Raw genomic sequence first — 15,113 nt, forward strand, 5'->3', positions numbered from 1 at the left:
CGTCTCTGGCCTGCTCTTCTGTCCCCCCCACCCCCCCCAGCTCCTCCCCATTCCTTCCAGGGTCTGGGCACCATCTCTGGCCTTCCCCTCTTGCAGCCTTTGCAGCTGGTGCATTGTTAAGACTCTTGTCAAAGCTGAGGTAGAGCTGATGGGGTCCTGAGGCTAGGCCTGGGAGGAGGCAGGACAGTTGTTCGTAGAGGGGACGGATGGCAGGTTGTTTCTAGCTGGATGGGTGGGGAAGTCCCAGTAAAGCTGCCTCGGCCCATGATATGAGCTGGGTGAGACGGCAGACCCAGGAAGGAAATCAACGGAGACCCCTCCAAAGCCGCCATGGTAAGCGAAAGCCACACTGGCCTGTAGGCACGGGGAGGGTGTGACTGTTGCTCACCCTGTGAGTTGTGGGTGGGTTTGGTGGTGCTGCACAGTTTGCTGCATGTGATAGTGGATATGGGCCATGTGGAGGATGGTATGTGTCTTTCTGTGAGGATGTACATTTGTCTGCCTGTGATATAACTGATGATTTGCTAGTAGATTGCTCGTCTTGCAAAGGGTGAGTATTAATATAACACACTTTCATTAAGGATGTTCTAGAGATACAAAGTTGTGTATTCAAAAAAAAAAATGCTTTTGATAACGTAGGGGTTTGTAATGGAAATCTAATGCAACCAAAGTGGTAACCTGTAACAAAGAGCGTTAAAACAGTGACTGCTTTATACAGGAATGCCCCCCTTGTTACCAATCAGCTGATGCTAATACATGTCAGCCCATGTCTGTGGAATGATGCTCCTTGAGTGATTGTGCCCTTAGATAAAAAATAATACTGGCTTCTCAAGTTCACCCACCAAAGAATTGGAATATACTGATTCCCAAATAAAAATCGCTTCCTAAGCACAGAATATTTGGCTAGAATGTGCAGTGACATCCATGTTGATGGATTAACGTGACCTCCCAGAGGCTGGTTCCAGGAGTCCATCCATGAAGATCCTGTTGTAGAATGAAGGCCTACAAAGTTTGCCTCCAGTTGTTTACAAAATTTAAAGCGTAGCTTTTACTTTCAAAAGCAATTCTGTAAAAATGGATTCTTCTTACTCAGCATATTTTCTTGTGTGTATGCAGAATCATGCACTTCCTCTAGTGACAACAGTGAATTTTCCCCATTCTTTGTACCAGTTAGCTCTAGAGTGTCAATAGAGCTCCAGAAGAATGATTGGATCCTGTCCTTTCTGAACATCATGACATTAACTAGTCTTCAATTAGTCTACCTGGTCTTTGAGATTTGTTGTTGTTGTTGTTACATCTATATAATTCAATATTGCTGCAAAGAGGTGATTTAATTTGGTCTATAGAACTTTTGTCCCTGGTGACAATGGACAAGAAGATGATAATCCAGATGGATTCTCAGTCCTCAATACATTTGCCGGGCTTGCTGGGAAAAATAGTGTATTCAAGTTTTAACATGACATCTGTCATTGTGGTATTGGAATGTATTCCAAGAGTACATTAAATAGCATGACTATCAGCTCATGGGGTATAGGTTGTAGCCGTGTTGGTCTAATGACCTAGGCAGACAAGGTTCTTTAGGTAAATCTGATAACTTTTATTAGACCAACTTAAATAGCTGGAAAAATTCTCCTTGGCAAGCTTTTGGGTGTAAATACCCTTTGTCAGGCTGATGATTCCTTCTTCCTTCCTGTCCCTGAGGAAAAGTTACATGTGGATTTTTTTAATACATGGGAAGGAAAAATTTCAGGTAGCCAGCTTAGATCAGCTCAGGACAAAAAGGAGGTTGTTAGTGTAACAGGGTTTGTTGAAGCATCATAGTATTGTATTCTGTAATTTATGGGGGCTGATTTGCTCCATGCCCATGTCAATTGAATTCTGTAGATGAGTTGGGAAGTGGCCTTGCTAATATGTATCCTTTCTACTCATCCACAACCAGGGTGGAATGTAGTCTTCTAGTTGGCAATAAATAGATTTACTATGTACGTTACATAGTTTGGTTAGAGCTTAGCATAAGTGAGGAAACCAGGAGCCCTTCTAAACTGCGTATTGATTAGGCCAGTTGTGAGGGTGCATTTTCAGCCAACCAAGCAATTCCAGGGCTGCACGCATCTGAGTTTTTTCCCGCCAGACACCACAATTTCAACTTTGATTGAGTTTAACTTCACTCAGCTAAACTCCACACATGACCTGAACCTCAGCCAAACACGGGGTTAGCTGTATGACAATGACAAAATTATAGGGATGGCACTTTCATATGCCTTGGACAGTATCTCTCAACCAGGGTGCTGCATCACTCTGGCGTGTCTTGATCTCCTTTTAAGGGTGCCACAGGATGTCATGCTATGTCATGCACGTGAAAACAATTTAACATGCAACACATGTAGTTTATGGCACTGCAAAGAGGTTTGTGGTGCCACAGCGTGCCTGTGCCTGCACATCTGGATCCAGCATCTGTGTTTCCAGGAGAACTTATTCTGTTGCACAATTGGTCATAATTGGAAAAAACTTTTTCTTTACAGTCTCCCTTCCAAAAACAAGGTGTTTTTATTGGGGGGGGGGGGGCGCATTATATATGAGCAGATACATGGGCACAAAGATATTCTCCATTAAATTAGTAGCTAAATTAATCTAGAACAAAGAGTGACATTTCCTACTGTGGGTCCTGAACCTGGTAGATTCACTGTTTCAGAAAGCTAAAGACGTATAGCTATATTTGAAGAGTTGTTTGACTTATGAATATTAGCAAACAGTCGAGAGAAGTACTTGGGCTTTGTGCTCCTGGGTATAAATTGATCACCCCAGATGCCAGACAGGAATTTCCCCTTCCTTCATAGGTGTTAAATGGTAGTACAAATGTAGTACAACTTTTGTCTTCCTCCTTCTGAAGCCTCAGATGTTTGCTTTTGTTAGAAGCCAGAATACTGGCTGTAAGAGTCAAGGCACATCATACAATGGTAAATCCTATTTATAAAAATAGACTCATTTCTTTCTTTGAATAACTTGAATAAAACTCCTGATTTACAAGAAAAATCTTAATGGCTTCTGTGGTGACCCTTCAATTACTTGTGTGTCATCTTCTCCCTCCTTCAGAAGATGTACTTGGGAGGAGCATGGGAGAGAGGATCTCTACAGTATGATAGAAATACAAATCGTATTATTCGACTTGTGAGAGCAAGCATTACTTAACTGGGTTTGAAACCAAAGAGGTTAAACAACAGGGCCAACAGTGGTCATTCTAGATCAGATTTAGGAACACAAGTTTTGTTTTTTTTAATTGGGAAGAATAATATTAGGTTTCAGTGCAAGTTTCTTTGTGTTGTTGCCTCTGAAGGATACTAAGGGAAACCATGCTCTTACGCAGTCTGTTCAGAAATGTTTTATCCAATCTCATGAAACAGACTTGGATGCAACCTGCCTCAATTTTGTTTTTGGCTCTAATAATTAATAGTATCAATTTTAAAATTATTCTGCTGTTTCATAGTTAACTAAATCCAGGAAATAGCCACACTGTCCTGTTTTGAGCTGCAAGCAATGTTCGAGTTTTCAGTAGAGCTAGTTCTAAGGAAAAACAAGGTCAGCTCTTTCAGTCATAAGCATGTGTTTCTTTTTGTGAATTTGTCACATGAGAAATAGCTAATATAAATCATACAACTAGTAAATAAGTCTTATCCTGTATCCATATCCCATATTCTCCTCCCTGTATCTGAAGGGGCATGATGAAAATTGATAGAATTTTGATGTCTGTCAGAGGTAGATACCATTCACCACATAAAATGAGTTAATTTGCCAGGCTCTAGAAAAATCTCTTAAGCACAGGGAAGCTGTCTTTCTTCCTACATGTTTAGATAGCAATATCAAGCATTCTTCTTCTAGCACAGGCCTCAAAATATAGTGTAACATGTTAATGATACTTCAGTATCCTTCACTGCTCTTGGGCAGAAGCTTTATATCTGTTTGGTTCAACCTGTATAGGTTCAATTCTTGAGTGCTGAAAATGTTTCAGATCCTCTGCCATTCACACACAACTCTTTGATGCTACCAGTTGATTGTGATAGTCTTTCCAGTTATGCTGGCACAGGGGCTGGCAATTATTTTGGGTGGAGGTCCACTTACTGAGTTTGGCAAGTCATGAAGCCCTGTACCTTGACAGGTGCCCTGCCCCTGGTTGCCATCTTGGGACCAGAAGTCCCGCCCCAACCTCTGACCTTTGCCACCCACAAGTACTTCTTTCAGCAAGGGGGTTTGCCATCTTGGAACCAGAAAAACACCAAATTATATTCTAAAAACCAAACGTACTACAACATTCATTAATTTCATTTCAAAAAATATTTTTGTCCTGATTTACATGTCTTTGTGTTGTGTACATAGAGGTGATAGTATAGTACCTTAAAATGACTCTTGTATATTGTGGGAGTGTTGGTATAGGTATTTGGGGTGTGGGTGTCTGTGTAGGATTTGTGGGGGGTGGATAGGGATGTGGGTGTGTGGATTTTGTAGGGGGCTGTGAGTGTGCGGAGGGCCAGCTGGGGAGGGTTGTGGCTTTTATGGAGGGGGGGAGGATTTGCCCACAGCCCACCCCCCACAGCAGGCAGAGCCCCCACCAAGTGTGCCTACAAGCCCAGGCTCCACATTCTTGCTGCTCCTGGTTCCAGGGCGCCGGTGCAGGCCCCGTGCTCCCGCTTGCTGCCCCTTTCCCCCCATTTGCCACCACTGCCCTTCTCCTGCCACTTCTGCATCTGCTAGTGCCACAGCAACTGCACTGGGCAGCTCACAAGCAGCAGTGAAGGAGCCACACTGCAGCCTAGCCTGGTGCGGGCTCCCGGGGGCTGCAGCAAAACCTGCCCAGCGACAGTAAGGGAGAGGGGCCACTTCCCCCCAGACCGAGCAGCAGTTTCCACCCAGCTGCTCCTGCTCAGCCCAGATGGGTGAGCCCAGCGCCAGCGCGGGGCCCAGGCTCAGCAGTGGCAGCACGGGACAAACTGGAGGGCAGGCAGGAAAGCAGCAGTGGGGGTAGGGGAGGTGGAAGCGAGCAGCGTGTGGGAGTCCAGAGCCCACGCCGGAGTCCTGGGGCCAGCGCCAGCAGGAGCGCAGGCTGGCAGGGGTGTGTGGAGCCAGGCTGGGCTGCGCCAGCAGGGAGAGGAGGTAGCTGGTCCAGTTCTATAGAGCCTCTCTCCCCTTCCCACTGCCACACTCACTGGTTCAGGTGCTCAGAGCCCACATGGGGTTGCTTGTGCCTGCTCTGTACTGCCACTGCTGCATCGCAGGGCAGCCCAGAGGCAATGGAGATGCAGGAAAGCCCCACATGGGCTCCAGGAGGCTGCATCAGGAAGCACTGGGCACAGCGGGGAGGAGGGGAAGCACTTTTTTCCCATGCTGAGCATCGGTTTGTTCCCTGCCACTACTGCTCAGCCTAGACAGGCAAGTATGGCATCAGGGCTGTGCGCACTGGTCCACACCTGTACCGGGGGGGTGGGGACTGGGAGCGAGCGGGAGCACAGGAGTCAGTGATAGCTGGACAGGCGCACAGGGCTTGCATCAGTGTCCTGGAGGCAGTGCCAGTGGGGCCAAGGGTGGGGCAGCAGGAGTGTGGGGTCCCAGCTGGCAGGGGCTCTATGGAACTGGACCCGCTACCCCCTCTCCCTGCTGGTGCAGCCCAGCCTGGCTCCACACACCCTGCCAGCCTGCGCTCCTGCCAACACTGGCCCTGGGACTCTAGCATAGGCCCTGCACTCCCGCACACTGCTTGCTTCCACCTCCCCTACCCCCACTGCCACTTTCCTGCCTGCCCTCCAGCCGCTCTGTACCACGTGGCTCCTAGCTGCATGGCCAGAGCGTGGGACTCGGCCCCAAGGACCGGGGTGATCACCTACGGTCCACCCCTGCCTCCCACCCCTTCTTACCTGAATTTCCTGCTCCACTGTAGGCAGGCATAGACAGCCTCATGGTCCCTGGCCAGAAGCCCCTGCTGGGCAGGGGCTTCTGGCTGGGGTGTCGGTCCGGGCAGGCCTTGCTGTTCAGGTTCCTGCCATGGCTTCCCCTGGGTGCTACTGCCCCTGGCTCTTGTCGTCTTTGACAGGCAACCTGGGTAGATAAATATTTATTTTCTCAACTTTTTTAGGGGCCCCATGAACTGGATAGAATGGCTTGGTGTGCTAAATCCAACCCTTGGGCCGAATTTTTGCTTACCCCTGTGCTAGCAGAATTAATTTGTCACTAAAACAACAGTTAAAGATCAGCTGCATCAAAAGTGACTTGTATTCAACATGACACAACAGCCAGCTGAACCGAGACTAAAACCAGAATTAGATAATTTTTGACCCTGGATAATATAGCTTTAGCTCCCACAGAAGATTAGATTTGGCACAAGCTCTAAGTATACTTCTCTTAGTAAATATGCAAATATTTTTGTAGAATTTATATATCTATCACTGTAGCGTAGGCCCTGCACTCTCGCACACTGCTTGCTTCCACCTCCCCTACCCCCACTGCCACTTTCCTGCCTGCCCTCCAGCCGCTTTGTACCACGTGGCTCCTGGCTGCATGGCCAGAGTGCGGGACTTGGCCCCAAGGACTGGGGTGATCACCTACGGTCCACCCCTGCCTCCTACCCCTTACCTGAATTTTCTGCTCCACTGTAGGCAGGCATAGACAGCCTCATGGTCCCTGGCCAGTGTGTTTCAGTATATTCTACTTGATTGGCTAAATGGTCTGGGCTAGTTACTATCCCAGAAAGTACTTAAATCCCATTCTTGGACCTCTACCTGTGTGTGTACAAGTGCAGAGTTGAAAGCAACTTTGTGGTATAACTAGTGTTCTGCATTTTCATTTTTTACTGAATTTCACCAAAAAATTACCAGATTTTTTTTAAATTGAAGTTATTCGGGCTTTACTAACTTACATCCATTTTTCACGTGCCCCCCATGCTGCTGTCTCTAGGGCCCCCCGGTGGTGTGGGCTGGGGTCAGGGCTAGTGCAGGGAGGCAGCTGGGGCCAGGCTGCGGAATGGTGGGTTCCCCTCCCTGCAGACTTCCCTGCCCAGGGGGGGCGCATGCATGTGCATGCTCAGCTGCCGCCCCCCCCTCATTTATTATTTTCTCTGATTTTAAACCAATTTTCTTTCTTTTCTTTTATGCTAATTTCAACCTGGTTTTTGTTTGGAAGATAAACCCCGAAAAATTCCCGGAACTTTATAAAAATAAAAACTGAAAATGCGAAACACTAGGTGTAACAGGGCACTGACAGAAGTTACATTTTTATTGCATAATCACCTCCCTGAACCACTCTACAGCCATGCCCTGATAGAAGTGTACGTGCAGAATGCTTTAAAAGTGCCTGATCGCACAACATTAAATGAAGTTTCAGATAAAGGCCCTCCAAAGTGGAACACCTTCATTAAATTCTGTCTGTCCCTGCTGGGAGCAGATCAGGGCTGGGCTGATGCAGCTAAGCCCTGACCCTGGGGCTGTCTTTGGGATGGGAGAGGAGGGAGCTAGCGCTGGGGTTTGCCCAGTCTGCGCTGGATGGTGGGGCAGGACACACTACACATTGGCTGGACAAACCCCAGCCTGAGCTCCCTCCCTTCTCTTTTCCCCCTTCTCGTTCTGAAGACAGCACTGGAGCTGGGAGGGGAGGGTGGGTGAGGGGAGAGTGGCTGCAGACACGCAGCTGCTCCAAACTGGAGCAGGGTCCCTCAACCCCCTAGACCCAACAGTGAATGTGCATTGGGTATGGGGGATTGCTGTAACTTGTGGCACTTCCTGTAAAGCACCCTGAATTACAGCAGGGAGCTGCACGTCTGTCGGTACCCACAGTGTCTTCTGTCCAAGAAGCAGTATAATTGAAAAATAAATGTTTTGAGAACAATACAGGGAAGGGGGTTTCCCTTAGGAAGGCTAATTTTTTCTTGCTTCACCTCTTCCTTGGAAGACCTGCCTCTTCAGTCAAAGAGGGTGGGAAGCAGGCTGTTCACAAATTCATTGGTGCAGACCTAGTTGGCTTTAGAGCAGGGCTGGGCAAAAAGTAGCCCGGGGGCTGGATGCGGCCCACCAGGCCATTCTGTCTGGCCTGTGGGGGCCCCCCCAAAATTAAGAAAATTAATATTTATCTGCCCCTGCCTGCCTGTCGTGTGGCCCTCAATGGCTTGCCAAAACTCAGTAAGCGGCCCTCCACCCAAAATAATTGCCCACCACTGCTTTAGAGTGACAGGTGGTGCACCTTCTTTCTCTGAGGAGAGAACTGGGTTCTAAACAAGGGGTCAACAACCTATGGCCTGCAGAGCCATTTGGTCCAGCTAGTCCACATGAGGCTTCTGTGGCATTTGCCATAGGGGAATCTCAGCTAGGGGCGCTTTCCCCTTCCCACTGCAGGGAAGATTGCTGGCAGTGCCGAGGTCCACCATCCACCATTGACCCAAACTGGGTCAGTCTGGTCCATGGCCCTAAAAGGCTGCCAACTGCAGCACTTTACAGTTATTAGGTCCCATCCAGTTAAGGAAGGTATACAATGCAAGTAGCAACTCCGTGCAGATTAACAAAAAAAGCCTGTTCATGCCTGTTTTATGTAGGCAAATATACCAGAGCTTGCAAAAATGGAATTAGAATAGCATTTGCATGTGGTGTTATGGATCTTTTTTTCCTAAGCTTTTTAAAACCAGATCAGTTCTTTTAGTGGTGGGAACTTAGAATCAGTCAAACTATTTTTGCACTGATAAAAAAGGGAAATGATAGCATTTAAGTGAAAAGCTTCCTGTGAAGAAATTGACTGGCTTAAGTCTGTCTCTCTTGACAACTACCAAGGAAACAGATTGTTTCACTGTTGAGGTAGCATACAACTCTTACATAAGCAAAAGGGTTTGACTTTCTTACATTATTTCCTTAACTTTAGATGGTTTAAGACACTTTGACAAAAAAGATCTTTTGTAAAATCTTTCTGAAACTGAGGCCTAGTAGGTTGTGCAGGTAAAGACCTAAGAAGTTTAGAGTTCTGGTGCAGTCCAAAATTTGACTTCCTTTTTTCTTTTAACAAGTCATTTAACTTTTTCTCCCTCCATGGAATATCATCCCTGTTGTAACAGATTAGGAAGTGAAGATTGAGGTTTAATGGTTGTAAAGTTTTCTATATGCAAGTGGAATTTGTAGAACTCTTATAATGCCAATTCAGTGCTGCAATAAGGTTTACTTGTAGTTGTGTCCCAAAATGCATCATTCTATAATGTTAGCAGAGCTGGCTAGCCTGGCTGTTTGCTATAAAACAGGCTTTGTCAAAATTCAACCCCGTAATAGGATAAGGCGCATAAATTTACTGGCTTACAAGTAGATTTTGGCAACATCTAAGGAAAAAGAGGATCAGAATTGATCTTACAGTAGAAAATAAGTTTCAACCATAACTACTGAGAAATTAGCATCTCTAATAAAGCCCAGATTTCCAAAATAGGTGGCCGTTTCTTCACCATGTATGCCTGTGGCACTGTTTTGCAGAATTTATATAAACATATACTCCATGTCTCTAAGAACCCATATTAAACTTGTTACTTTGTGTTCGTCTGCTCCAAAAAGCCATTTTAGTGCAATTACTAAAGTTAATTTGCCTGTGCGCCAGTAAATTAGTGAACAATGTTGAAAGTGGGTAAGGACTTTTCAAGATTGGGGTCCTTAACTGAAAGAGAACTTGGTTTAAGTAGCTGGAAAATTTTGAGAGGCATCAAACTACTGTAGATGGAATCAATTTCAGTTAGCATGAAGGTTAAGGTTTGGTACATAGAGAAGGAGACATGAGCAAAAATTTGGGGGAAAATACTCTAAACTGAGAGTACATAATAAGGTGCTTAATGATCAAAGCCAATATGCTTTATAAACAAAATCCTTCAAGTCTTAATTTTTCATGTTAATTCATGAAAACTTATTTAAGCTTGGCATATTAGGGAGAAAGAAATGTATACTTATTACATAATTAAAACAAAACATTCCTTATATTGAAAGAAACGTCAATTTTTACCTAAGAGTAATATCAAATTAAATCTCTTAAAGTCTCTGTCCTTGCTCAGCCAATAGATACCCTGTAATATCAGCACTGATCCCTGCAAATTAACCTAAACTTGATTCCTGGCCCTCTTGGGGCACCTGTACACATGCTCCAACATGTCCTGATTAGAACACATTGGAGCAGATTCAATTAATCGGACTCTAATCAGAACGCTCCAGCATGTTGCAGGGTCTTGAGTATTTAGTGTCCCCACGTTTCAAAATGGTGGCAGAGGCGCTTTAACTAAAGCTTATCAAATAATACATGAGAATGCTGCTGGCGTTTTAATTAGAGTGGCTCCTGAGAGCTGCTCTAATTAAAATGCCTCCCATCCCACCCCAGAGTATGTGTAAATATGCCCATGGTCTCTAATATCTTTTGGGTGTTAATTCAGCATTGTTCTACTTTAGCAACATTAGTTCAACTGTTTATTACATCATCCACTGACCTCATCTGCTGAACAAACTGAAATGTCAATTGCAGGTCTTGTGCTAAGGATTTTTTGCTTTATATGTTTTTATTAAACATTCAAGTTGATCAGTCCAACTACTGATATGTTTGGAGTTGGCAGTTGGACTAAGGAGAGGAGGGGAAAAAAGAAACTGTCCTACAGGTGATATCATCCAAGAACTAACTTGATCTACTGAGCATTCTTTTATGTTTTTCTGGAACCTTGTAGTCAATGTGAGCAGTTCCTTCTGACAGGAGGCTCTGCCCTGTGAAAATGAATGCAGGGATGCAGACACTCTCCCCTTGGTTAGATAAACATGTTACATTTCTTATGAAACTGGAGCCTACTTGTATAGCAGATTTATTTCCAACTATTTTCTCATTCAGGTGCTGAGAAAGTAGCGGTGTTTTTCTTCCTTTTATTGCTCTATTAAATATGCAGGTTTGAATCCTGTTACCCATCCATAAGAGACAGTGAGGAAGATTTTTTTTTTTTTCTTTTTTCTTCTCTTCCCTGAACCAAGTCTCATTTATAACCAGTCTGAACAGATCCACCACACATCAGCGACTCTTTCCTGAGGTCATAGTAGACTTTTATTTTGGCCTCCATTTCCAGCAGCTTTCCATGGCATCCAGTTAGTTGTCTTCTGTTTGTTTCTGCCTCTGTTTTATGACTGGGCAGATATAGCCACAAAGGCTGCAGGCATTCATTTTTTGGTAAGTTAATCAGCTATTTCTTTTTTAAGGATATTGGCTTTCGTGGCTTTCAGTTGAAGACCAACTTCCTTTGTGTCCTTTGTAATGGAAAGGACCTGCCTATGTGTGTTTCTGTTTTATTTTTGCCAGGGAACTGTATTCAATATTACAGGTGACTTCTGCCTTTTTAAAGGAAAAAGCTTTCAATGTTTTTGTCTTTAAGTAGTACTTGTTTTTCAGTCTTTCTCAAGATAATAGTTTAAACTGTAAAACAGAGGAAGCTTGTATTCATTGTTTTATATGTCTTGTTACTTGTAGACTGAAGGCAATTCAAGACAAAATTCAGAGGAAATGGACTTTAAGTATTGGGCTCTGAGAAGGGACTTTAGATTAGCCTTTCCAGACCTTTAGAGAAGCTTCTTCCATAGTGGAAGTTTCTTTTCTTTTCTTTTCTTTTATTTATTCAGCTTTACCCAAAGGCACTGGTTATGATTGTTGCATGGTTTGGAAAGGACCAGGTCGGGATGACCCTGGTCTAGTTGTGTTGGCTCCTTTCATTCCTTCAGTTCCTGCAAGAGGTCAACCCTCTGCTGTTCACTGTAGTATACACGTATGGGGTCCCATTTGTAGCTGCAAGATGGGAGGAACAAAGAGGCTTACTTGCATCCTGAAATGTGTGATGCCTTGACACTTCAAGGTGCATTAAAATGATAGCTTTTTTCCCACCCCCTCATCCTCTGTAGATGAAGAATTTTATTCATAGTTTGCTGTTCCTTGTGCAGATTTTTGAAAAAGAGGAAAGGTTATTCATTTTCCTTGGTAGAATTCTTCACACAAGTTTGAGGCTGTCTTTGAGTTTGGGAATAACCCTCCAGCACCCACATCTAGTTGTTGTACTTGGGACAGGAGTTAAACAAAACAGTCCTATGATGTTTTGTTTCCAACACCATTTTTTTTTCTCCCTTTTCCTGAACCAGCCACTGTAGAAAGAAATTATGTTCAGTCAGTGCATTTGCTCTACAACAGGGGTTTTCAACCTTTTTTTAATAAGTGTACCCCTTTGGACTCAGAGTTTCAGATCCTGTTCCCCATTATATTGTTTTCTTGCTTTTAAGGGTGGGGAGGCAGATTGTGTCTCCCCTGGTGCAGGAGAGAGTGGGGCTGGGGCAGATGCTGCACAGCAGGTGCGGGACAGAGCTGCGAGTGGTTCTTCTGGGGGTGGGGGTGGTGGCTCCCACTGCTGCATGCACCCTAGGAGGGCATGGGGGCGGTTCTGCGCAGGGTAGGGTGGGCTGGGCTGCCCCAGTGGTGGGGGAGGCAGTAGGGCTGGGGCAGGGGTTGCCCAGCCGGGCCAGGGTACAGGACTGAGCTGCAGGGGGGTGGCTCCTGCTGACGCACCCAACCCTGGGAGGGCATAGGGCAGGGGTGGGCAAAATGCGGCATGGGGGCCATATGCAACCCACCAGGCCATTCTATCTGGCCTGTGGGGCCCTTAAAAAATTTAGAAAATTAATATTTATCTGCCCCTGGCTGCCTATCATGCGGCCCTCAACGGCTTGCCAAAACTCAGTAAGCGGCCCTCCACCCAAAATAATTGCCCACCCCTGGCATAGGGGCATGTGCCCCTGGATCTGTGTGGGGAGGACAGGCTGCTGCCAAGCTGACACTGGGCTCTTCCTAGCAGGGGCTGGGCTGGGCTGCACTCAGGGTGGGTGGCGGCAGTGCTGGGCAGGGGGATGGGGGGCTACAGTGAATTCTGGAGTGGCTGCAGCCCCCCCACCCCATAGCCCCGCTCTGGCGGCGAGGGAGGGAGTAGGACAGGGGCAGGTTCTATGCAGCCGGGCAGAGCCTGGGACTGAGCCACTTACACCCTGAGAGGGCATGGAGGGTATGTGCCCCTGGATCTGTGCACAGGGTGGGCTGAGGTTGGGGCAATGCTGGGCTCTTCTTAGTGGGGGGTTTGGTGGGGCTGTGCTTGGGGAGGGTGTTGGTGGCAGTGCTGGGAGAGGGCTACGGGCGGGCTGCAACCACTCTTGAATTTGCCCTAGCCCCCCCAGTCCCTCTCCCAGCACTATCTCAGGCTGGCCCAGCCCCCTGTGGGGAAGAGCCTGGCACAGCCCCAGCCCTCCCCGCAAACAGATCCGAGGGCACACACCCCACATGCCCTTCCGGGGTACGCGTAGCGGTGGTGCTGGGAGAGTGGGCTGAACAGGGAGAGAGCTTGCACGCGGCAGAGGCTGCCACCAGCGGCTATTGGCTGAGGGCAGCGACCAGCTGCCAAACAGGAGAGTGAGCTGGGGTGGGGGGTTAGAGCGTGGGGAGGCGCTGCAATGTGTCGTGTGGGCCTGGCCGTGCCCGGCGCTCCCCTCCCCCGGGTAAGAGGTGAATGCACCCCATCCCTCCATCAACCACCCAGGTATACCACTGAAGAACTTTCTAAGTACCCCTAGGGGTACGCATACCCCTGGTTGACAACCCCTGCTCTACAAGATACAGAGCTTGCAGTTTTTACCCTAAAGCTCTTTCAGTGTAAACATTCCTGGGCTGATTAGTGTTTTACTACGACAGTGTGGGAAGAACTTCTGCTCAAGACAGATGTGATTGTTAACAGGAGTGGATGCCAGAGAACTACCTAGAAAACCTGACACTGGGATTTCCCCAATGCAATTGCAGCTCCAGCATTGGCAGTCTCTGGCAGACAGTTAAGATACTGGATTATGCTTACAATAGCAGTTCTCTGGAGGGAAATATGCTGCACAGTCAGTTTTCTTCCATTCAGTTTCTTATTTAAATTAATGGTGAGTGTTATGATTAGCAAATAAGTGTATTTTTTAGGGCTCCATAGGTTAGGATTACAATCTAATGCAAAATAGATGCTTGTTTGCATGTTACTTTGAGGATTGTTCATACAATTTGGATAATTTGCTTTCATCTGTAGCTCTGTTTTGTGTGTTTGCAGAACTGTAATCAGTAAAAGATTTTTCAAGAGCATGAGCTTCTTAAATACACTAAGGCAGATTGTACAGTTTGGCAGAGGTAGGTAAATATGACAGTTTTAGAGCTCTTCTGCCACCTCCAGATTATGACTGAGGGATGCAGCTACAACAGAGCACCGCATTAGGGAGTCATCCCCAAAGTACTTTCAAATACCATGCCTTTGTCCTAGTGAGCAAGAGGAGCACTGTTTTGTTTTGAAAGGTAAGTCAAAATCTAGCCACAAAAATCTCACTGACTCCTAGTAAAAAGATGGAAGAGTTTAACCACTAATTCCTTTCTTAATTCATGTTGCATACTGCCACAAAACATTCTTCATGTCTTCTGTGCCAGGTGAATGTGGAAGTTCTAGGCTTCTACAAAATTGCGTTTATATTGTGAGCTCAGGCTTCAAAATCCTAACACTTCTGTTGAAGTGTTTGAACAATTTCCTCCCTTTCTTTTGATCATGTTTTTCTTCCCTGAAAACATTCCTTTATTCACCCAGAATGCCAGTGGAATTGGCAGCAAGAAATGGGGCACCAGGCTATGCACCATGCACCTGTTCCCATGATCTTATATGTGCAAGTTTTAGATGTGCTTATCTAGATAAAAGGCAAACAGTTTTATGCTTTGGCTTCTGTATTGACGTGGTTTTACAAGACAAAGAGCCTTTTCTCAAAGGACAGTTGCTCAAAGAAAGTGTCTTGTGATTGAGTTAAGACCACAACTCTAACCTTGGACATAACTCCATCTTGATTTACCTGTCTATAAAATGTTATGATGCAGTTTCTTATGTTCTTGGAGTGTAGAAAGCATCTTAATACATTGTTTGGTTTTCTTTCTTTCACATTTGTGATAGCTATCACCAGGTTTTATGCAATCACTTTTACTTCCCTGGATTTTTAATTCAGGTTGGCAGCTGGATTTAAGTTGGTATCATTTTACATCCAGCACCCCCAGATTGCCAG

The 15,113-nt window shown here is 45.9% G+C and overlaps 1 protein-coding gene across 2 annotated transcripts in view; it reads left to right on the forward strand.

The window, feature by feature from the left end:
- The first annotated feature begins 6 nt into the window (after positions 1-6).
- Positions 7-15,113, forward strand: part of XPO6 (exportin 6) — a 105,276-nt gene continuing 90,169 nt past the window's right edge. For both annotated transcript variants that reach the window (XM_019507584.1, XM_019507585.1), the window contains exon 1: positions 7-333. In XM_019507584.1, the coding sequence (XP_019363129.1) occupies positions 331-333 (3 nt within the window). In that variant the 5' untranslated portion in view covers positions 7-330. The remainder of the gene's footprint in view (positions 334-15,113) is intronic.

The sequence above is a fragment of the Gavialis gangeticus genome, unplaced genomic scaffold, assembly GCF_001723915.1.
Source record: "Gavialis gangeticus isolate Ggan-Ray unplaced genomic scaffold, GavGan_comp1, whole genome shotgun sequence".
NCBI classification, from domain to species: domain Eukaryota; kingdom Metazoa; phylum Chordata; order Crocodylia; family Gavialidae; genus Gavialis; species Gavialis gangeticus.